Below are 23,290 nucleotides of genomic sequence, written 5' to 3'. Positions count from 1 at the left end.
CCAAGACTATGCTGAGGACATAGTGACGTGCAGGTGTGTGCCCTGAACCCCTACTGAGAGAGAGCTTTCTGCAAATGAACATTCGCTTATTCTCCAAACAACTCAAGGCTATCTAGTTATTGTGATTGGGGAGTCCAGGCCCACCTCCAGACACCTGTGCAGCAGCAAGGAAAAGGGGGAGCTTTCCTGTCCAGCAGGGTGTTCAACCTGGGCACCCTCCACAAACCCCCAAAACAAAGCCCCAAACCTGCCCTGCCCCCTCCCTGGCACTTCCTGATCATTAGACTGGAGATATGTAATATTTCGGGAACCTCGTATGTTTCCAGCGGCTCAATTCAAATGCCTTCCTTCAAATCCAAAGTTCAAAGAAAGGACGAAAGAGAGAGCTGCTGAAACACCTACTTCCTGGTCCGTGTTGAGGAAACAAACTACATACATCCAAAGATGATTAATTATCTTTATTGAAGGAAAACAAGAAGTCATCAGTCTCGTCATTATGAAAGACATCTGGATATGTGTACATGATTGTCAAGGCAGAGATTCACTTGCTACATAGGCCCATTCACAATTTTGCAGAGCTGCAAACCGATATGGGCTAAACTTCTTGCAGAGTTTATTACATGCATGGAATAAATGCACAGTTCCCCTTCTTTTGGACAAGCATGTTTTTATGGAAAAATGGAACCAATCGCAAGCCTGGTAATAATAGACAGGGGACATTCCTGGGTTCGACGTCAGAAGCTTTTGGAAAACATGCTTAGTGTTGGGAGAGCTGCAAGAAGGTCGATGACATTGTGTGTAGGGTAAAGCCAATTGTGCGAAATTGTTCCAAATTTTGATTCTGGACAGAATGTACTTTTCATGTCTCCCAACCTGAACATGGGACTGACATAAACACTCTCTGAAACATGTGGCCCCATCTTTGAAAACAAAGCATCTGAGCCATTTGGACAGCATTTCACACCGTTCTGAAGGCCAAGTGCCCCTGGGAAGAAGAGCACAAATGTCCTCTTCCTTCTCTCTGTCTGTCTGTCCCTACTTTGCAAGCCTGGCTGCCAGAGCTGCTCCAGCACCCCGCTCCTTCCCCAAAGTGAAGGCCTGCCATGAGGGCCCAGGAACCTCACTCTGTCCAGATTAAGGTTTTCCTTTGAGAAGTAATTCATCTAGTGTTTGGGGGCATTCGAGTCCCTGCTGACGTCTCATTGCTATGACTAAATCCTCAAACACTCCTCTCATTTTCTTTTTTCCTATCCATAAGAAAATAAAATCACCTCTAAGTAAAAGGAAACTGTGAATAATCAGAAGTCATAATCATCGTAGAAGAAGTTCCTGGAGACCAACAGGGTAAAAACAGGTATGGCGAATGCAGAAGCGGCATTGGTACAAAGGGTGAACGCAGTAGTTTGTCCCTTTGGTGTAGAAAGATACAGAGAAGCCATTCCACGCTTTGCTTTGTCCACAAAACCAGCCCTGGCAGCCACATGCTGCGGGTTTGGCTGCCGAATGCACAGGCTTTGGATTCTTAGGAGCGCACCCCGCACCCCGCCCTGCCCCCAGAGCCACAAGCTGAGCTGTGCAGGTCGCCGGCTGAGGGGGCTGGGAGAGCTGAGGTGCCTTCCCGTGGGCCAAGCCTTGGCGGGCATGCAGGCTGATTTCACAGTGGGGCTGGGCTCCTGTGCCCACACCCGGGCTGCACAGCATGGCACACAGGACCACAATGAAGGATTGGGCTGACGGGGGCGTGGGCCTCTGTCCTCCTCTCACTGCCCCCAGTCTGCTGTCCATGGTATAGCTGTTCAAGTTAATTCATCTGCAGACTAGTTTTCAGGACATAAGTCACCCTCCTTTTAGCAATCTGTTCGGCCACTTTACCTTTTCTATCTTAACATCTTCAATTCTGAAAACCAAAGGATTGCAACGCTTGTTTGCGAATGTCAGGTAGACTTGCAGCCTCAACCTAGGACCAGGTGCCCCCAAGAGTGGTGGGTTACATACAGGTATATACCAGTTTTTGGGGACAGAACAGTGTTTGGTCTGGAATGTGTAAGGAGAAGGCAAACTTTGCGGGCGAGAGTCGACAGGAGGGGGCGGGGTATCGTTTTAGGGAACATGCGGAGGCTCCTGCATTGGGATGAGTCCCAGGACCTCCCTCTCCCTGGCCAGAAGTGACTGCATGCCCCTGGGAAAGAGCGCATCTTATTTCTGTGTATGGAAGCGGGAGGAGCGGCCCTTTGCCGGCCCTTGCCTTCCTTTCTCAGATCCCAAGGAAACCCTGCAGGGCCGCTGTGCCACGGAAATCACACAGTAGGGCGTGTTGCTGGCCTGAGCTCAGAGCCAGGGACCACAGCCCTCCTGTCTTCAGCCTGGAGCGATGATGGTGCCAGTGTGGCCTCTCCAGTGTGAAGACCAGTAGTGCCAAGACTCTGGGTGGGCCACTGGGCCACGGTGGCGAAAGCCTTAACTCACTGAGGTATCTCTACTGAGCCAGGGTCTGTTCTTTGTTTGAAATTGCTCATGAGACATCAAGCCCCAGTGGGTTAACTGGATTAAGCTGTCACTCTTCGAGATCGCAGGTCAGCCCCCTTTCAGGAGGGGTCCCTTGGGCTCCCTCCCCTTTGTCCCTGGTGTCCCTGACCTTCATTCTGCAGGACAGTTCCCCCCTTCTACCCATAATCCATTCAGGACATGTTGGACACCAGCGTAGACAAGTGAATAGGATGAGACTAGGGCTGGGCAGGTAAACTGAGTCTGAGGGTCCCACGAGTAAGCCCTTGCATCCAACGGCTCAGGCCCGGCCTCTTCAGCCAAAGGTGTCTTCTTTTGACCCAAGCTGGAATGCTGAGTGCCTTGGACAATATGCTAAGAGCTACCTGGAGAGTGGGACCTTGTCAAAGGTCACAAGCTCCTGCGCCAGGGGGAGCTGCTCCCTGTTCTTGCGTGGGACTAAAATAAATCACAGCCACAGTCAAGAACACGAAGCCACGCCTGCTCTTGGGGGGCGGGGGCGGGGCATGCTTTCTGCATAGTTCTTTTTTTAAACAACAACAAAAAGGGAACATGAAGGGGGACATGTCCTTTCTATTCTCCTGTGGAGACGGGGGCAGTAAGAGGCGGTGGAAATTGCCCACCGCAACGGTCAGCAGCATCCCTGGCACTGCTGTTGGTCCATCTGGGCACTTTCGCTGCGGGAGGGTTTTCTACGGTTGTGTGCACTTCACGTGGGCAGGCCCTCCCCTCTCAGCTCCAGGTCCTCTTCCCCGCTGCAAGCCGACACTCCAGAGCCCAGAGTGCCCGCTGAGGGAGGGCAGTGAGCAGTCCAGACTCCAGGGACTGGTGAAGAGCAATAAGCTGCCGCTCTGTTGGGGACCTGCATGTGGGCATGAACTCACTGCTGGTTGAAGGGAAATGCCAGCTTCTACTATGGGCTCCCTGATGAGATGAAGCGAAGGGGGACAGGGAAGTGAGGGAGGGACAGACAGGCAGCTGAGGGAAAGACAATTTGAGGACACATTTCAAAATGTGAGAAAGAAAATCCCCCTGCTCTGAGGAGGTGAGGAGAAGGTGGGGGGCGGAAGAGTTGGGGCTGGAAGGAAGCCTGTGATGGGGCTGGGGTCCACACACACTGGCTCTGAGCGCAGTGTACACGTGAAAGCTCAGCTAGTACTGATGGAATTTGGCATCAGTGAGAGTGCTAGGACTTTGCCACCCCACTCGGCAGGTCTTAACAAAAGGTACATTCTACGTTCTCTTCCAGTGTTGTAGGGAAGCGTAATACCAAATCCAGCTGAAAGAGAACCTCTATCCCTATACAACTCAAGCTCTCTCAAAAGAGCAAAAGTTCTTCCATATGGCAATTTTCTCCTCTTCCTAAAATAATAGGAAATAACCTAAGTCTGGCGACATGGAGACAGTATGGACTTGCCCGATGTCAAGTTCAACCTTTGGGCTGAAACCAGTCACCATCTCCTCCTCCCACTGCGTATGTTACTGGGACCTGATGTGTTCCAGGCCAAGCATGGCTGAGAGCCGACCCAAACTACAAAGAGGACACCTGTGGTAGGGCCCATCTTTCAGCTGCACTTTTCAGGTAGAACATACTTTCAAACTACTTGGATATAACACGCACGCCACCTATCCGCTCCAGAAAATCATGTAATCACCAATAATGGACTTTGGCTTCAAATGCTGCTTTCCCAACACAACTGCTGCATATCGCACACAGTACAAAGAGCTGACGACTACGCAGGCACACACTACAGGTACCAAAGTCAGGCTAAGGTGACATCTAATGATTGGTTTTCTTATACTGTAGAAACTTAAACGTTCCGTTACACGTGTTAGTAGGTGACATCCTACTGAATCCCCTGGAGAGAGGCCTCCGTTTCCTCAGATTCCCTTTACAAGACTCACGCTATTGTCCTGAGCGTGGGGGGTGGATGCATATTCAACTCACTTATTTTTTAACTGGGTCTATTGTCATTTTATAGACTTTTCCAGGCTTTTTACAGATTCTGAAGAGTGACAGACTGATTTCACTCTGGATGCCAGTGTGGCAGCCACCAAGCACGATTCCTGCCCAAGGGCTGAGTGCCTACGTTGTTTGTGGGAACAGGGGGACCAGCTGCCTGTCTTTCCAGCTATGCTTACGAATGTAAGCTGCACTGCTGTCCTAAAGGAGGCAGAATTAAGCCGCTGAATCTCCTAACACTGTGTGTGTGTGTGTGTGTGTGTGTGTGTGTGTGTGTGTGTGTGTTGCGGGCAGTTATCCATAAACGTTTGGCCTGGACATAGGCAAAGGTGTGGAAGTGATGGAGAAGCCTTGACCAATAGGAGCTGCCAAGTTTGGCCAACTGCAGGAGAAGGGCATGAGGACAACAGCCGGGAATGGCACTAGACCCTCAGGCAGACCTCAGGGACACACGCCGGCTGGAGCTGATTGTGGGATGCAGACTCACATGGTCCCAGGGCTGAGGGACGAAAAGCTGGCGTTGGGAGTCACCTGCTTGCCTCTACAGGAGAGCGTCCCTGCAGGCTCCTTGAGAAGTGGTTTGCCCTGGGTTTCACCCCGTGACTGCTGTGTCCTGCACACCGACCGACCATGTGGCTGAACAACGTGGCCGTTTCCCTGGGTCACTGACGGTGTTAGCACTGCAAGTCCTACACGCCGAGAAATCCTTCAGTCCTGGGGAAACTGTGACCTTTGGTGACCCCACCACCACAGGTCTAGTTTTCAGATTGCCTTGGTCAGAGGGACAGCTTCAGGTGCCGTCTGGGCCTGGCTGAGGTGGGGTCGGGCCATCACTGCAGTGGCCAGTGTCCTGCTTACTTGGCAGGTCACCTCTCCTCACTATCCCAGATAAACGGACTCTTTACCTAGGCCATTTCCCTTTCCTCCTCCAGATAACATTCGTACAATAGGGTAAAAATGTGCAGAAACAACTTATGTGAGTTGGAGGCCATTTTAAGTGTAAGCTTAGAAATGCATTTTTAAGAAACAGAGAGAGATTAATTTGAAAACTGCATAGCTGAGAGCAATGCTTTTGTGGGTGACCCCTCATGAGAAATGAGAGCTGCCTGGAAGGCTCACTTGAAACAAAATGGCATCTTGTTCCTTTTGTGAGGGAAATACTTAAATATCTGCTGGGTGGGCTTCTCCTTCATAGCAAGTCCAGCCTCTGAAGTTCAGCCTTTAGTCTCTGGGGAGCAGGCTTCTTAATTTCTGACCGCTGATGGCAAGGGGCCCTGGCGTCTCTGGTTGGCGAGGGGTTTGCCGAAGGAGTTACCGGGAAAGGTTTTCTGCAGGTTCCCTCCCAAAGCGACCCGGAGAGGAGACAGCCCTGCAGAACTGTTGAATTGTCTTCTTAGAGAGCTGCCCCTCCGGACAGAAAGAGAAGGAAGGAAGTAAAGTGCACTCTTTGCCTTGGAGACAGATTCTCGACCCTCTTATTAGAATTTTAAAAAATACCTTTAAATTCACCATGGAGAAAAAAAATCGCTTAAAGGTTAACATAAACTCTATACTGACAAGCAAAAGATATAGGTCACGTAACAAAGAAGTATAGATTGCAAGGACATATTTCTTAAAAAGAAAAAAATGAAACCCTAATGCACAATATTTACCAATACTTAAATAATCCAGTTGAAACCGTTTTTGTCATTAATTAAAAACAAAAATACAACATAGATGGTTACCTATACTGAGAAGAGCGGAAATGACAAGAGTTGGGGAGAGGATAGAGTCCATTCCATTAGAGCTTTGCAAGATTCATATATACAGCACCAGGTCCTATTAAATCAGCTCCCTTGAGTCAGTACAGTTTGTGAGAAATGAACATTTCAGAATTGCAGTATAAAATATGGCCATAAAAAAACTTCTGTCTTCCAGTCCTGTGCAGAAAGGCGCACCATGCAAGGTGGGATCACTCTGGCGTAGCTGGTGGCGCTGGAGGCCCCCCGGGGCCCCCTTCCCGGCCCCAGCTGAGGCCCCGCCCCCCGGCCCCACCTGAGGCCCCGCCCCCGGGCCCCACCTCCAGAGCCAGTCACTTGCTTCCAGAGTGTACTGTCGTCACAGTGGTGGGCCTCGGTCTCCGCTCGGCTCCCACTCCTGAGACCCCTGATGAAGAGGAAATGAAACTACAGAGCGTGGAGGGTGCCAGACCTGCAGGCGACAGTGGACACAAGGGTTCAAAGCTTCAGAAGGCAATACTTGCTTCCCTTCCCCCTGCAAGGATTTGTTGGCAGCTGGGGTCAAACTTTTATGCACTCGATTCTAAACTTTTACGTACCCATAGTTAAACATTTGCAATGTGTCCAAAATGCTTTCTTCTTAGCCCCAATTCGTCCTCCCCTTTTCATTCTAACTGTTTTGTATTTGAATACGACATGGTTTAGCCATACTAGTATGACAGGTTCCATTTACTGAGCACTTTCTAGGTACTATGCGTCAGTTTAAGTGTTGAATAAACATTAGCATTATGAGAACTGTTTATTACAATTCCATGAACTAGGGATTTTAAGAATGAAGAAAGAATGTGATACCCCCTTCTGCCCTCTGCTTGGTGTGTGGTCTGTACTCTTGGCTAAGTACATTTGTAACACAGAGCACATTGAAATGGGGCTGTTTACCTCTTCCTGTGTGAACTCAGCAACCCCCCTGGTCTAGAAAAATTCCTCACAGGCTGCACTATAACACTCCGTAAGCAGATGTGTTAGCACCAAAAGGTCTGGATGTGGGATCAATCCACCACAGCTTAGCTCCGGTAGTGTATTTCCCCTCAGGAACTTTGTAGGCTCAGACATAGGAAGATCCATAAAATAAATGATTAAGATGGCTTCCTGGTCAGAGCCATTGTACGACTGACTATTCAAAGAAACGATCTATTGTGGGGTTCCCCTTGACCAGAGGGTAGAAAGGACCTCTGCTAAAATATAAATGTGGGTCTACAGTAGTGTGCAATTGGTTTAGGGGACGCTCATGGAGATGTCTTGGGAAAATTTAAGGGCTGGACATTCCAGAATGAGATGCGGGGACTATTTGGAGAGCAAGAGAGGAAGGGAACCCTTTTCTAAGGCAAGCTGAAGTGTACTCCATGGTTAGGGAGATGCAGGTTGATGGGAAACGTGAAGGCAACTGCTCTGAGGTGGAGAGGAGCCATTGGTAGAGCCTGACGTGAGAAGAAGATAAATATACAGAGTGGGGAGTGGAAGAGAGAAACAGGGAGAGTAGTTATGCCCTCACCGACACCGCGTCCCACGCAAAGACGAAGGACAATGAAATACTACTATTACTTTGATTGCAAAGCCAATGCATTTCATGTAAATCGGCTTCCATTATCATCATCGTCATCAAAAATATACATGTGAAAAGTCACTGAGATCAGGCGGTCGTGAGTCTCTGCCACCCCCTGCTCAAATTCTAAGAGTGACACCTAATGACAAGCAAACAGAGGGCAAGGAAATAGGTCAGAAAGTATCTGGGCTTTTGTCCAGACAGACATGGCCGTGTGGGACTGAGGCCACAGATTTCTCATAATAAATGGAAATGATAACATGTAGGGTTGTGTGAATATTAAATAATTAATTTTTGGAATGTAAATTGGTGCAGCCACTATGGAAAACAGTGTGGAGAGTCCTCAACAAATTAAGAATAGAGCTACCATATGACCCAGCAATCTGGGTATCTACCCAAAATTTTGAAAACACTTTTTCGTAAAGATATATGCACCCTCATCTTCATTGCAGCATTATTCAGAATGGCTAAGACATGGAAACAACCTAAGTGTCCTTCGATAGATGCTTGGGTAAAGAAGATGTGGTGCATATACACAGTGGAATATTACTCAGCCACAAGTAAGGATGAAATAGTACCATTTGATACTCTTGAGAGCTTCATGCTAAGTGAAATAAATCAGCCGGAAAAGGACAAGAACCGAATGACTTCACTCACATGTGGGATATAAAACAGAAAGTAACAAAGAAACTCGTAGACACAGACAACAGAATGGTGGTTACCAGAGGGGAAGGGGGGTGGGGTGAGGATGGAGAGGGTAAAAGGGGTCAAATATATGGTGACAAAAGGAGGCTAAGCTTTGGGTGGCGAGCACACGTTAGAGTGTAGAGGTGTCGTATTATAAAGACATACACCTGAAACTTATGTAATGTTATCAACAAACGTTACCCCAATAAATGTAATTTAAAAGAAGAAAATAATTTTTAAAATTAAATCATTTGCAAAGCTGTTGGGAATCCTAAATGGGATAAATTATTGCAAGTGTCTGATACACAGCAGGTACTCAGCAAAAGGCAATGCTCCCCTCTCCACCCCAGGTTTATCTTAAATGCCGGTTGAAAAGTTCTGTTTTTGCTACATACGCACAATCTTTTTGGCTGGCCAGACTGAGGTTGCTTGAGACGCTTGCATTTGAACTGTCCAGGCTGCTGCCAAGGTGGAGTTTTCTCATATGCCTCACGACAGCTGTGGCATTAAATGCTTGCTGAAATTTCAGAAAGGCAAAAAGCAGACAAAATATTCCAGTGAATTAAAAAGGTGCAGACGGTCTGCTATTATTTCTCATTACCCTAAGCACCTCAAACTTCTGAAAATGTTCTTGTGATACTCTAGAAAAGAAATTTATTTTGCCCCTGCTTCCAAAAGTACACTAATGTATTTGATCCCTCCCTCCATCAAAATATATTTTGAAGATTTAAAAACATTTTTCTTTCAACGTAATAAACATATGGAATAAATGTAAACCAATTCTCTACAACTTGAGAAGTGAGTCTTAGAATACAAGGCATATTGTAATAATACTGTACCTTAAAACAATGTTTTAAAATAGTTTTTATATTCCTATTATTGGTGCTTTTGTTCCAAATAATAGCATTTCCTCTGAATAAAAGAGGTCAGTGTTGTTCATTTTGTTTCTGTATGGTCTCTCACTGTTGGTTCTTAGTTACCCACACCGATTAGCACTTAGGGTTTAGGTAACCAGTGGCTATCACAAAAATGGTTTAAATCCATCACATTTTTATCAGAAAATATTGATGAGTTCAACTCAGATTTCCTGAGTTTTTTCTCCTTCATGTCACTTTAATACAAGTCGACTATTCAAAGTTCCAGCAAAGTGGGGAAAGACCACAGGGATTACGTTTGTAAGACACAGCAAATGAGGCAGAGCTGGCACTATTGCTATTTTTGACTCCCAGAAGGGAAATATTACAGCACAGATTTTGTCCCTCTCACGCCATGCTAGTCCCTTCAAGTCTTCATCGTTATCTGTTAAAATCAGCAAAATGATTGGGGTGAGGTTCATCAAGAGTGGGTGATGGTGACATTTAGAAACCAGAAATGCTCCACCTGCAGGACGAGTTCACAAGAGCGTCACACTCACAGGGATCTGATGGACATGACACTTACTCTCCATTTGCTCTTGGCGAAGTTCTTCCGGATCTGGGCGCTGACGGACTCGTGGATGTTTTTGTTGAGGGCGGTGTCCCCCGCAATCCTGAAACAGAGGCAAAGATGCTTCTTCAACAGGGTTTTAAGAACCTGCCCCTGCCCTGAGGTTCCCAGAGAGCCTAGCTCTGCCCTCTGTTCCAGGCTGCTGATGGCTCCGGTCTGAATGCACAGGCGGCTACCACCGCACTCAAAGTTCGTCCCACTTCTACAGTCTGCACCCTGAAAGGCCAGGGGCTGCTCAGCACCTCCGTGGTTGACCTCTCTGCCTGGTTCTCACTTTGTCCTTTTTGGACCCCCATGGCTGCAACTTAAGAATCCCCAATGATAATGCAAGCTGAGCTCAGTTTCCATCCTTCTCCCTTCCCTTCCCTCTCTCCCGCCAGCTTTCTGCCTGCAGTGCTTTGCGTCCACCATCTCCTACGTGTTCCCTGTCTAGTCTGACCACCAGACCCCTACTCAGGGGTACCTTCCCAGCTTCCTCCCCCTACCGCCCCACAGCCCCTCCCTGCCTTCTCTGGGCCCTCTTTCCCACGGACCCGCTCACATCCCTGGGCCCACAGCTCCCTTCTGGTTCCATCCCAGCTGAAATAAGCTCTGCAGCTTTCTGCTCGCCCACAGCCACACTGGCCGCCCCTCACCTTTTCTGTGCTCACTGAGAGGGGCCCCAGGCTTAGCTCAGCCCTGGGTGGCACAGCTTCTACTCCTGAATTAAGTGAGTTCTCACACATGCCAGGACCACGTCTACTCTGCATTCAGTTGGGTCCTTCATCTTATTGGGCATTACTTCTTACTTGTTCCTTAGCCTTCTTTTAGAGAAGGTAGTTTCTCTTTACTTCTTGTCCTTAAATTTCCCCCTCATCCTATGACTTCCTCCCTCAGCCCCTCCCTCTCTCTCTCTCTTTCTCCCTCTCTCTCTCTCTTTCCCTCTCCCTCTCTCTCTCCCTCTCCCCCTCTCTCTCGGCTTACAACCTCCAGCTGTAATAATCACCTGGAGGTCGCTCAGAGCCGTTCTTCTCCTGCACGTCCCTTCTTACCTCATTCTATCCTCCCTCTACATCCAACCCCTGGCCTTCCCCCCACTTTCAGAGGAAGCTGGGTTTTGCCCTCAGTCTTCTGGGCTTGGATCCTTCCATCTTCCCTTTCTTTTATACCAAACTACAAAACTGCAGGTTGATATCTGATGCCTAAAAAATAATTTCTTGCACCTTGGAAAAGTTAAGGGGCAGAAGAAACCGGGGACAATGACCACGGTTTCTGGCTGGGAGGTGACCGGAAAGTGAGGAAACCTGTCGTCTCTCAGAACCAGAAGGCCCTGGACACAAAACAGCCTGGATGCCAGACTATTATGTCCAAATGTTTTAGGAAATGAAAGCAAGAAGCCGAGGGCTTATTCAGACAAGAAATCATCCCCGAATAAAAAAACATATTCCTGACCACCCAGCCTTTCACTTTAGAACTGGAAACATGGTTGATTGACTGGCCAGGAAGTCCAGGCCAGGCTGGGCCAGTTTTGGATACAGTCTGATATTCCTGCTAAAAGCAGCACCCCCACTCCGTGCCCCCCACCCCCACATAGAGTCCTCTCTTGTGGCCAGCAGGACTGAACATACTTAGCCAAGAGGATGCTCAGAACATAACCGACGAGAACCAGGTTTCCATTTCCAAAACTGTCCAGCTCCCCCTTTCCCTAGACGCACACAGTGAATAGAAATCGAATATCTGAGCAGGCAACCGGCCCAGAACCAAAGGAACGAGGAGGTAGGGGCTGTAGACATCTTTATTAGGCTTTTTCTCCTGGACAGCTCATGTGAGTGTGTTTCCCTCTGCACTATTTACAAAAGCTATATCCTCAGAAAAGGAGGCCGCTCCAACTCACCGGTGGCCAGCTCTTACTTGGAAACGGCACACGGAAGTGGTAGGAAGTACGGGATTCCTGGGGCTGAGCGTGGCCGCCGGGCAGAACCGCACTCCAAACCAAACAGACCTGCGAGCGGGCAGGGAGGCCCCCTTCTCTGTGGGTGAGCATGGGCTGGCATGAAAGGGAAACGCACACTTCCAATTATTTCAGGAATGTTCTGCACTCACTTTCCACAGCCCTGGGCTGTGCCGCAGCTGGGAAAGAAGCTAGCAGGGCAGCCGGAGGCCCAGAGCCTCCTGGCGGGCAGTCTTCCTGGGGGTACAGCCACCCTGGGCCCTGACAGCAGAAGGTCTTTCCCCAATGGACTCCGTGAAGAAAACCGTTGCTGCTATTCCCCAGGACCCAGGACGGTTACAGTGACAACGTGTGACACTCATGACGCGTGTGCGGCTAGCTTCAGCATTACTCATTGACAAAACTGGAGGCATGCAATCTTAGACCTGGAAGGGCCTCCTGGTCACCTCAGTTGTCCTAGGAATTGAACAATGCCTCTGACCCAGGACTTCCTTATACATCCCGATACACACACTCCCGTACAGCTATGGGCACCCACATTTCACTCAGGTCTCCCACTCTCCCTGCTTCCCAGTTTTGCCGTGCACCCCAGCACTGCAGATGGCGTTTGTGTAAACCACACTTTGTCTTCCTCCACACACACAGCACCACACTCCTCTCTCCTGGCCTTTGGGTGTTGTTGTGTTTTGTACGCAGGCTGCTCTGCCGCCATGGCTCTGATTTCGCACTTTTCTAGCCACTGGCTCAGGACAGGCGTGGTGATGCCTGTATGGCCCCAGACTCCGGGGCTGGGTCCCAATTCCTGATTCTAGCTGGGCCGGCTGAAGGCAGAAGAAGGGAGGGGCCCCTGTGCATACTGAGAAGAGGCCTGCAGGTGCCACTCTGGCCCAGGCAATAGACCAGGTCCCCGAGGTGGGCACACTGCTGAAATGAGGCACGGTGTCACCTGGGGCACAGATGCCCAGGACTGTCACTCTGGTTTGCTTGTCACTGAGACTGGAGATCGAGGCTCTGAACAACGTCAACCAGGTACATGACCTCTGCCAAGGTACTTCCCTATAACCAGGACTGGGTCTCACGTGCCACCTGCCATTCCCTCATCTTAGGCTGTCCGCCAGCAGCCCATCGGTTCCTCCCACGCACCACTGAGAGAAAGGCAAAGCCTCAGGTAGGGGCTCAGGAAACATCTGCTGAGATGGGCTGACTGCCCTCTATAAGGAGAGCCGTCTGGGACTCGCAGAGGGCTCTCCTGGCCCTGGGTGGCCTTGATGAAGTGGAAGAGCAAGTGAAGAATAAGAGACGCTGCCCTCTGGAGACAGTCGATGCCCTTGGAAGCTGAGACCGCAGCTTCCAGAACGGTGAGGTTGATAAAACCATGCGACACTGGGACAGCCACTCCACACTGCAGCTCCCAGCTGACGCCATGCTCCCCTTGGCCCAGGCAATTTTACATACAAGAAATAAGCATCATACATGCGGGCAAGCGGGGTATTGCAATGATGCCTGAGTTGAATGCATTCTCTTTTTTCCACATCATTTACCAGTGTTTGACTGGGAATTCTGAAATGAATATTAAAAATTATAAGCACTGGGAAAAATAGCTCTGAAGTAAAAAGGTATTTATTTGTGCAGCTCACGTGCTAACATGTCTTAATGTGACCAGGCTGAGACTGCGAGGTATTCATCTGCAGCTCGACCCCTCCCTGAGCTCCAGACTCATTCAGCAAAGCGCCCACCACAGGTACCCATCTACACGACCCCGGCACCTTCCTCATTCTCTTTCACACAAGTCCGCTTGCTCTCCCAGTCCCTTAAACTGGAAAGTTGGGAATAACCTCAGGCCCCTGCGTCTGCCTCACCCCACCCACCGGTTCTCCTGTAGCTTGCTCATCCCTGGAGCCTCTCTTGTGGTCTTCTCTATCCATGCCCATCCCTGCAGTGCTGGGCAGGTGACCCCTCCCTGGGCCAGCCTTCTCTCCACCTGGCACCTGCCCCTCCCGCCCACGCCCCGTCTGCACTGCTCGTCCTCTGTCCTGCAGCCAGGTTGAGCTTTCCGAAGTGCACATCTGATGACCCCACTGCAAACCTGTCCGGGGCTCCCACTGCCCAAAGGGAAACGTATGCATTCCTCAGTACAATAATAAAATAATGGCCACTCATACAGACTGGAGATTTATTAGGTATCTTTACTAGATATTTACTAGGTATCTCCTTCTGCTTTTGTATGTATCATGTCATTTAACCGCTAGAAGAGTCCTATGGGGTATGCACTGCTGTTATTTATGATCTCAGTTCCACAGGGGAGGGCCAAAGTGTTGAGGAGCTTGTCCACATGGTGTACGTGGTGAAGCCAGAACTTGAAGTTCAGCGGACTACACCAGGGCTCGTGCCAGAATCCCGCCAGCTCCGCCTTCCTTTCCAGTCTCATCTCTGGCCTCGCTCCTTTGTACCCCCTACTCCAGGAATACCAAGTGCTGTGGTACTCAGGGTGGAAGAGCGGGGTATGTCCCCATACACAGTTAGGTCCCTGGCCTGGCCTGAAATCCACCCGCCATCCTGGATGACCTGGTGGGACCCGTCTCGTAGTGTGAGGCTCAGCACCTCCATGAAGTCCTACTTGATTCTGCTGACCCCATCCTGTCCCCTCTGCCAGGCCCCTCAGTAAAAATGACCTCTCCCTTCTTCGGTTTTTGAAAACTGGTTGGTGAAGGAGAGACTGGGTTTTAACTGGCCCCTTTCCTGCTTTTCATGGAGTGAGGCTGGATCAGTGAACAAGTACAAGGGAGCAAACCTCTTCCCTTCTTTTAAGGTCATGTTCCTCCTGTATAAGATAATCCCCGAAGTCTCATGCATGTAAGATAAACAAGTCCTGGGGATGTAATGTACAACAGAATGATGATAGCTGACACACTGTATGGCATATGTGACAGGTTCTCATCACGAGCAAGGAGAAAACAATTTTTAGTAACTATACAAGGTGATGGATATTAACTCCACTTATTGTGGTTAGCATTTCGTAATATATACGTATGTCAATCATTCTGCTGTACACAGTGTCATGTGTCAATTATATCTCAATGAAACTGACAGAACAAAAAGTCTATATAGCTTTAAAGTCCTATTGTTTATAAAGAAAACTTTACTATCTCTTTGGTCACATATTTTGACCTATTGTCCAAAGTAACTTATTAAAGATGATCAAGATGATGTATAACCCAAACTGCCTCCTGATGAAGAAAATTCTTTACCCCCCCTCCAGCCTATTCTTTCCTTCCCCTTTACGTCTCTTATCTGCAAAGTAGTGAAGAGCATGCATTTTCCAATCCAACAGTGCTGACAGGAAACAGTTCTGGCTTTGCCATTAGCTAGTTATGTCATCTTGGCTAAGTTACTTTATCTTCTTTTTAAATCCATTTCCTTCTCCCTGACATGGCGATAAAGCCTACCTTACAGGGTTATTATGAAGAAAAAAAATGAGATGATATTTTAATGCAATTAGAACACAGTCTATAGAACATAATAGGCGCTCAATAAATGACAGCTGTTTTTATGAATTAAAAGACTGTGAAACTGGGTCATGACACTACCACAAGCAGGTCCCCTTTGGGAGGTTAACCAGTATGTGAGACTCTGGAGGAAATGCTAGAGGCGATGGTGGAATAAACAAGGGGACAGTTTTCTAGAGTGCTTCCTAGGGGGAGTTTCTCCTGAACTCAAGGTTCTGTCCATTTATGTTCATTGTATTGCCTATTTTGCTTCCCCTGACCTTTGTTTCGAAATGGATGCTCCTGGTGCTTTATTAATGAAAGCTTAATGAAGCAGCTACCCCAGGCCAGACATTGTGCTAAACCCTTTGCATCATTCCCTCGATGATTTCTTAAGCCAACCTTTTAAACCAGGTATCATCACTCTCGTTTTAAAGATGAGAAAATTGGGGCTCAGAAAAATTAATATACGTATAAACCCAAAGTCACAGCGTGTCGATAGTGAAGCTCGGCTCAAACCTGTAAGTGGCTCAAACACAAGGTGGCCTTAAGGGCACTGCTGAAAACGTCGGATACAGAATGCCACAAACTATCAATTAGTCCCTGTGGAGATGAAGAAACACTAAACTTGAAAAGTATCTTCCAAGGAAAAAAATCTCTCTAACTTCAATTCACTTAACTATTGAGGGATAAACTCAAGGAATAAAACTCCCAGCTCATGCTCCGATGGGTAATTCCCTTCAATGAAAGTGATCCTAAAACCGTTTCATGCAGTGAAAAAGCTATAGCTTTCTTTCGCACACTTATCATAACTGCACTTAGTAGACTGCGTCCTGAGGGAGCAAGAGATTGCAAGTGTTGGCTTGGGGAGAGGACTAAGGCCACTGGCCGGAGGGAGGTGCAGTCACCACCCCTGGCTTTCAGAGCCAGCGGCCGCCAGCAGGACGTCAGCCCTGGGAAGACGTCAGGTACTCCATCTCTCCAGTGGGAGATCTTCCTTACCATGGGTGCCGAGCTGCCTGCTCACATGTGTATCTTTTATTTGGATCTTTCTCCATCAGATTCCGAATGAAATCTTTTGCTGTTGAAAAAGAAAGCACAAGGGAAGGAATGAGTCTGTGGCTCAAGAGGCGGTGACATGATACCGCTGGGTCTCTGGCAGTGGCGTGTGGGGTGTGGAAAGCACGAGACCAGCCTCCGCGTACCCTACAGTAGTTTGGACACAGGTACCAGTATTTGGGGGAAAAGGAAGCCAAGGTTTGGGACTCTGAGTCAATGAAGAGGCAGCCACCAGGCCTGGGACCCCGCCTTCCCAGCTCTAAGTTCTTTCCCTCCAGCAGCTAGTGACACCTTTGGTTCAGAGATGAGAAATCTTTGTCGTCATGAGCCTTTCATTCAGCTCCCTGCTGCTGTAGGGGGCTGTTTTGTGGAAGTCCTCTCCATGTGTTAGATGTCACTGATTCAACAAAATCCCCAGAGCCTGTAGACCAGGGGACAAATGGGACGCACCCTTGAGGGAAGTGGAGAGTGCGGGAGGTCCCGGGCGGGTCTGGCCCAGGAGCAGGACACTGAGAACATGAGGGACCAGGTCACAGAATCAGAAGACGACAGCCTGGGACCAGGCCGGAAATCTGCAGCCTCATAGGCTTGGGTTCGAAAGTCAAATACTCCCCGTGAGGCTCCTTCCTGCAAGCCTTGGAGAACTGTACTCAGGTTTTGAAAGATTGGGGAAGAAAGCAGGATGTTTCCAGTTAGGAGGAACTAATACAATGATGAAATACAATATTTGGATAGCTCATCGCTGAGTACAAAGCTCTGTTCCGTTTATTATTTCCTTTGATCCTTGTAACACCCTCCATGGTAGGGAGTATTACTATTAGGTTGGTGCAAAAGTAACTGCGGTTCAAAAGGTTAAAAATAATTGCAAAATCCACAATTACTTTTGCACCAACCTAATGCCATCCTCATCATATCGGTGAGGAAACAATCGTGAGAAATTTCATTAGTTTCCGTGGGGCTTACTTTTGATCTTTATCCCTGAGGAATCAAATGGTGAACTTCCCTGGGAACGTGTCAGTGTGGCATGGTAGCTGGGACATGGTTCAAATTCAGCTCTGCCACTTACTCGCTGTGTGACTTCGGTCAAGTTCGTTCACCTTCCTGTCAAATGGGGATAATAGTAACACCATCTGACAGGTTGCCCTGAAGATGGAGCGAGTTGCCACATGCATACAGCTTACAGCGCTCGGCCCCGTAAGTGTTAGCTAACATTGCTTCGGCCCCAGAGCACCAGATCAGGGCAAGGCTAGGAGTGGCGTGCCTTCGTTCACCCTGTCCCACGGCCTGTCAGGACCAGTGTCCCAGCCTGTCTTCTGCTTGGCAAGAATGTAGCTCCTGAAGCTTCCATGGGAGGCTCGGGCTCATCCCGAGGCCCCGAGGCCTGTCAGGGTCTGTGGTCTGGGTGTAAACTCCCAGGGCTGCCCCCAGGGAGCAGGGCACCTACCAGAATCGGAGATGTCGTCCCAGTAGGGCGAGTCAAACTCATATTCAGCCTTGAGGATCTGTTCAAAGAGCTTGGAGTCATTTTCATCATAAAAAGGAGGGTAGCCACAGAGCCTGAAAGACAAGAGGGAGTAAGGAGCTGAGACGCTGCGTCTCAGGGTGGCGGCCAGACACCTTGCCTGAAAGGAAGAGCCATTTTCACTGGAGCTGAGAAAACCTGCACTGTGTGTGCTGCAAACACAGTCTCAGCCAAGAAATCACACGTTCTGTGGGCACAGGTGGCACCGAAGTAAATTTGTGATTTAATAAATACCAAAGAAGGTAAACTCAGGTGATAATTGAAGGTAAATACATACACAAGTCCACCTTAACTCTTTGCATATTATTCAACAGAGTCCCGTATACCCTACAAACCTACCAGAGAGCACTCTGAATGTCATTTATTGATGTTATTGTCTGTGATATTGTCTCTAACAGATGATGGGTTGGTAGAAAAAAATACATGCGTTTAATATACACTTTATGGCCCTCCAGGTTCATTTTGTTTAACAAATCATCATGGGAAGAAAAGGAAACGTTAAAAGCTTGAGCACCGAGTTGTCACAAGTCACTCTAGACTGCGCAGTGTCACCCGACCCTGCCCGGACCGGGCATTGGGAAGCTGACGTCTTGCCCATTCATGGCAGTAAGTGTAAGCAGAAGCGGGCACCAATGGAATACGATCACCGTTTTCCACTGAGCGCTTTCAAAGTTGATTTTAAATGGGGATGTTGCGATGTTGATGCCAGTGTCACGTAGTTCTGGAGACACCAACAGTCATCTGACAAACATAATGGGACTACACATTTTTATTAAATACCCCAAATAAAATTAGTTCCATAAAATCATGGGTTCTCACTCCAGTTCTGCTATCACCTCCAATGTGGCCTTCAGCATCAGTAGGCCATTGGCGCCATTTCTGGACCCAAATTTTCTTATCTGAACACAAAGAGGACAGACTAGAAAATTCCAAATATTCTTCCTGGCTTTACAATGCTGTAGTTCTACGACTCCCTGTCCCAATTTGCTTGGCTGGTCCAGACCCAGGGGAAGATCCGGCCTGTGCTTGAGACCCTCGTGGGGCAGGGACAGGTCCAGGTTGGGGCTGTACAGCCGGGAAGTGAGTGAGTGAGTGATGGACAGTACAGAAGTCCAAGTGCACAGCTGGCTGGCACAGAACTCATCCGACACAGCCCAGAGGGTGGCGGCCACCGTGGGATTCTGCCCTCACAGGAGCCCTGAATCTGCCCACACAGGCAAACTTTGTTCCAAACACAGCTACAGCCTAGTGACCAGCTTACTGAGAACAAATTCACAGGAATCAACAGGTTCTAGGCTTGCGAGGAATGAGTCTTTTCAGCAAATTAGAAATTTAATAAAGGTTTGAAATGGCCTGGGTACAGTCGCTGTTCAGCAGCTCCTGCCACGATGTGCAGCATTGCCAGCCAGGCTGCACAGGGGACTGGCTGACGACATTTTTAAAGGCTGTGAGACCTTCTGTGGTCTGATAAGATTCTAAATCATCTATCCCCACAAGGTTGATTTAGGGCCAACGGCCTGGAAAATTTCATTTTTAAAGATTTGCTGCTTTTGGCAAAATGAATAAGAGCCAGTGCTTCTGAAACCACCAAACACATATTTCACCGGTGGCCTGGGAAAGCCTAGCGCCACAAGATGGATATGTAAATGCGTCCCCTAATGAGGATTTGGGCTGAAAGAAATGTGCATATTAGGAAAAGCAGACTGAGCAAAATGTGAGTTTGTCTTAGAAAATAACTAAATTTTATATATGTGAAGTTTTTGTTTATTAACAACAGAGAGTGTTTTACTTTACAGTTTGGCTTTCTTTTCAAGGAAAAAAAATCTTTAAGAAAATTCCAAGAACCATTTATTCTTCGTGTGCCAATTTTCTTAATGTATACCCCAATTGCTTCTGGTTTTAGCTCTTTTCTTGGGGGTGGGTAATAGAATATTCCATTTATGTGGCTGTGCTCAGGATGGAAGTAAAGGAAATAGATCTAGCTTAGAGACTAAATAAATTCAAAGAAAGGAAGAGGATTTTAACACATGGATTGTAAAAGAAGAGAAGGGCAGATAGAAGCTGTAAAATCTTCCTTCACAGAGCTCCGTGGCAGACTATTTCATTAAGAAGTTTGTGTGTCAGGCCCAAATAGGAGAAATAAAGATTTTGGGTTGTTTATCTCCATATACAGACCGCTGACATCTGTGGTCCTGGGCCTGCCTTTTTGCATGTGTAATCTGTATGGTTATTTTACATATCAAACCATTTAAATAATCTACAAATTATCTCACCATGGGTACCATGGCAATAAAGCCATTTGCCATCGTTCTAGGCCTGAAATTCACAGTTCAGAAGAACCCTAACCTTGCCAATGCAATGACCGATGGTCACACGCAGTCCAGGCAGCACACCTTCAGGGGCCTGTTCCATCACCTCCACCTGGCGTCCGGGCAGGCGTCCAGGGAGAGCCACATAGTTTGCCACGTAGTTTGTCTCTTTGGCCACGTAGTTTGCCATCTTACCTGCCTGTGGCACACTTACGCAAATGTACTATTAGGTTCTAGTTTAGCCTCCACTGAGCAGTTACTTGGGGTCAAGACTTCACGAAGACCTTCACTGTATTACCTCACTTAACATCCCCCCCCCCCGGAGGTGGTGTCCCTGACACCTCCCTTTGCCCTTTAGAGTCGCTGTCCACTCTGCTTGTTCCTGGAAGGCTGACCCGTGTGAACAGCTGCATGAGGGTTGAACTCTGACATCAGGGAGTGGGTCAGCCAGTGGGGGCCCCAGTGGAGACGGTGAGGAAGGAGGAGTTGGGATGGGTGTGTGTTACCCCGGTCCTTCTCATCTAGCACCCAGGCTGGTTACAGCCCTGACTGAGGGCTGCTGCTCCTCTCAAGGGAGCGGACGCTACCAGCCTCTCTCTGCTCCTGATAACCACTCCCCACTCCCCTCATACCCTTGCATCTAGGGGTGTTTAGGGTTCAGCTGCTCTAAAGCTCAGGGTCATGTGCTATGCCCCGTGGTTCCCCCACACCACACCTTTTATATAGCCCCTTGCACAATTCTCGTTTTAAAGGCAAAGAAACTAACATGTAGCAAAGTCAGGACTCCAGCCCTATGAGTCTGTGCTGTTAACTATCTGGCTTATTCACTAGAGGGAAAGAGGCTTGAGAATTGATCCTTATGTTTCAGTCCTGACTTTGAATTCTCTCTGCAGGTTATTTAGTTGGCCCAGCCGCCCCGTCATCTGCAAGCAGAACCCTCCCGACCCCATTTCCCACACTCTCGGTCTTGTTGCCTAGATGCTGAGACCTGGTTCCCTGCACACTGGGCTCTTCCTTTGTCTGGACCAAGGTAAAGTATGCACTTAACCTGGGCTGCCTGTGCTTTGCCTCTTCCCCCCACTCTGATGCACCCTTGAAAACTAGCTGGGGTGTTATAAGGAAGACCCGTCTCCTTTCTGCTGGGTGTCGTGCTCTGTGATCTCATGGCAGTGGTCAGAGCTCCAAGGTGACACTTTCTACATTGCATGTTGCCCTGACCTGTCTCTGAGTTCCTTAAAACAGCACCACTTCTTATACCTTACTCTTGTCTTTGCATTCTCAGTGCCCAGCCTAGGGTCTGCCCACAGAAGATGCTTAATAAATACTTCGGTAAGTGAACAAATTCTGCAAGAAGAGGCTTCATTGTTGGTTGTTGAGCGCCCTGGCTGGGTTCTGAAACAGATAAGAATCTAGGGTGCAGGAGAGCCCACCGCTGCCCCAGCCCAGGGAACCCTCAAGCTCCCACCTATCCTGACTCGCCCCTCCTGTGCACTAGCCAATGGGAGCTGGTAGAAAAGCAATGTTCCATGGACGGGACTGACAGACTTTCCAGAAGAACCCAGTGTGCAAGGCCTGGTGTTGATAGCAACCTGCCTGTCTTTGTAGAGAATGCAACGTGGTGTGGGTACCTAAAATGCCATGCCAGGGCATGGAAACGTCCCATAAAAGAGAAGATTTTCCTTGAAGGAGAAAGCTTTTAACATAAATGCATGTGAAATTCGACAATGCGCACCATGGCTGACCCAGAAGTGCACAGTATTTCTTGGAAACTAAAATGAGATAATAGCCTGAGAGCCCAGTGAGTTTACCACGGTGATTATGCCACAGGAAGTCATGTCCTTCCTGTTTGCTTGCCCTTGTCATGGGTTTTCATCCCTGTGAAAATGGAAGTCTGCTGAAAGGATTTCCAAATAATGATCCCATGCTCTTTCCCATTTTACGTACTTTTATTTCCATAAATCACCTCAACCTTCTATGTTCTTGCCTATTTCTTAGACCTCTGAATTACAGAATTAAGATTCTATTTTTCCTTATAGCTTTTGGTACCAGAGACAGACACAGAACGGACAAGAGGGAACTGACATCGGAATGGTGGTAGGAAAGGAGATATCATCTCACACTTGTTAGAATGGCTATTATAAAAAAAAAAAAAGCACAAAATAAAATATAAGTGTTGGTGAGGATGTGGAGAAAAGGGAACCCTTGCACACTGTTGGTGGGAATGCAAAATGGTGCAACCACTGTGGAAAACACTATGGTGGTTCCTCAAAAAATTAAAAATGGAAGTACTATATGATCCCACAAGTCATATTCTGGGTATATATCCAAAGGGAATAAAATCAGTACCTCAAAGAGATACATGTGCTCCAATGTTCATTGTAGCATTATATATACAATAGTCAAGACATGGAAGCAACCTCAGTGTCCACTGATGGATGAATGGATAAAGAAATTGTGATATATATTATATAATGTAATAATACTCATCCTTAAAAAAGAAAAAGGTCTTGCCATTGCAACAACACGACATTATGCTAAGTGAAATCAGCCAGACACAGAAAGAAAAAAACTGCATGATCTCACTTATATGTGGAAACTAAAAATGCTTAATACATAGAAGCAGAGAGTAGAATGGAGGTTACTAGGGGTCGGGAGGCAGAGGGAATAGGGAGCAGTTGGTCAAAGGCACTAAGTTGGGGTTATGTAGGATGAATAACCGCGGAGATCTAAGGGACAGCATGAGTACTGAAGTTACTAACATTGCACCGTATCTTGGAAGTTTGCTAAGAAAGTAGATTTCAGATGATCCCATCACACACAAAAAATAGTAAGAATATAAGAAGATATATTAATTGGCTCAGCTGTAATAATCTATCTATATATCTATCTATGTACCAAATTATCATGTTGTATACCTTAGATATATACAATTTTTATTAAAGAAAAAAGTGGTGGTAAAGAAAATGCCAGCCATGGTCAACATCAGGACGTGACTTTTAAGAAATGTTTTATTGTGGTAAGAAA

The 23,290-nt window shown here is 47.9% G+C and overlaps 1 protein-coding gene across 2 annotated transcripts in view; it reads right to left on the bottom strand.

The window, feature by feature from the left end:
- Nucleotides 1-443: 443 nt before the first annotated feature.
- Nucleotides 444-23,290, bottom strand: part of CAMK1D (calcium/calmodulin dependent protein kinase ID) — a 375,375-nt gene continuing 352,528 nt past the window's right edge. The window contains exons 7-11 of one of the 2 annotated variants that reach the window (XM_033100675.1): nt 17,880-17,992; nt 16,379-16,457; nt 9,917-10,004; nt 8,872-8,993; nt 444-6,658 (exon numbers count right to left, since the gene is read on the bottom strand). In XM_033100675.1, coding sequence (XP_032956566.1) covers nt 6,634-6,658; nt 8,872-8,993; nt 9,917-10,004; nt 16,379-16,457; nt 17,880-17,992 — 427 coding nt within the window. In that variant the 3' untranslated portion in view covers nt 444-6,633. The remainder of the gene's footprint in view (nt 6,659-8,871; nt 8,994-9,916; nt 10,005-16,378; nt 16,458-17,879; nt 17,993-23,290) is intronic. The other variant, XM_033100674.1, reaches the window with a different exon arrangement.

Source organism: Rhinolophus ferrumequinum (genome assembly GCF_004115265.2).
Source record: "Rhinolophus ferrumequinum isolate MPI-CBG mRhiFer1 chromosome 5 unlocalized genomic scaffold, mRhiFer1_v1.p scaffold_110_arrow_ctg1, whole genome shotgun sequence".
NCBI lineage: Eukaryota > Metazoa > Chordata > Mammalia > Chiroptera > Rhinolophidae > Rhinolophus > Rhinolophus ferrumequinum.
The sequence above is the reverse complement of the archived record's forward strand: the minus strand, read 5'-3'. Positions and strand labels throughout refer to the sequence as shown.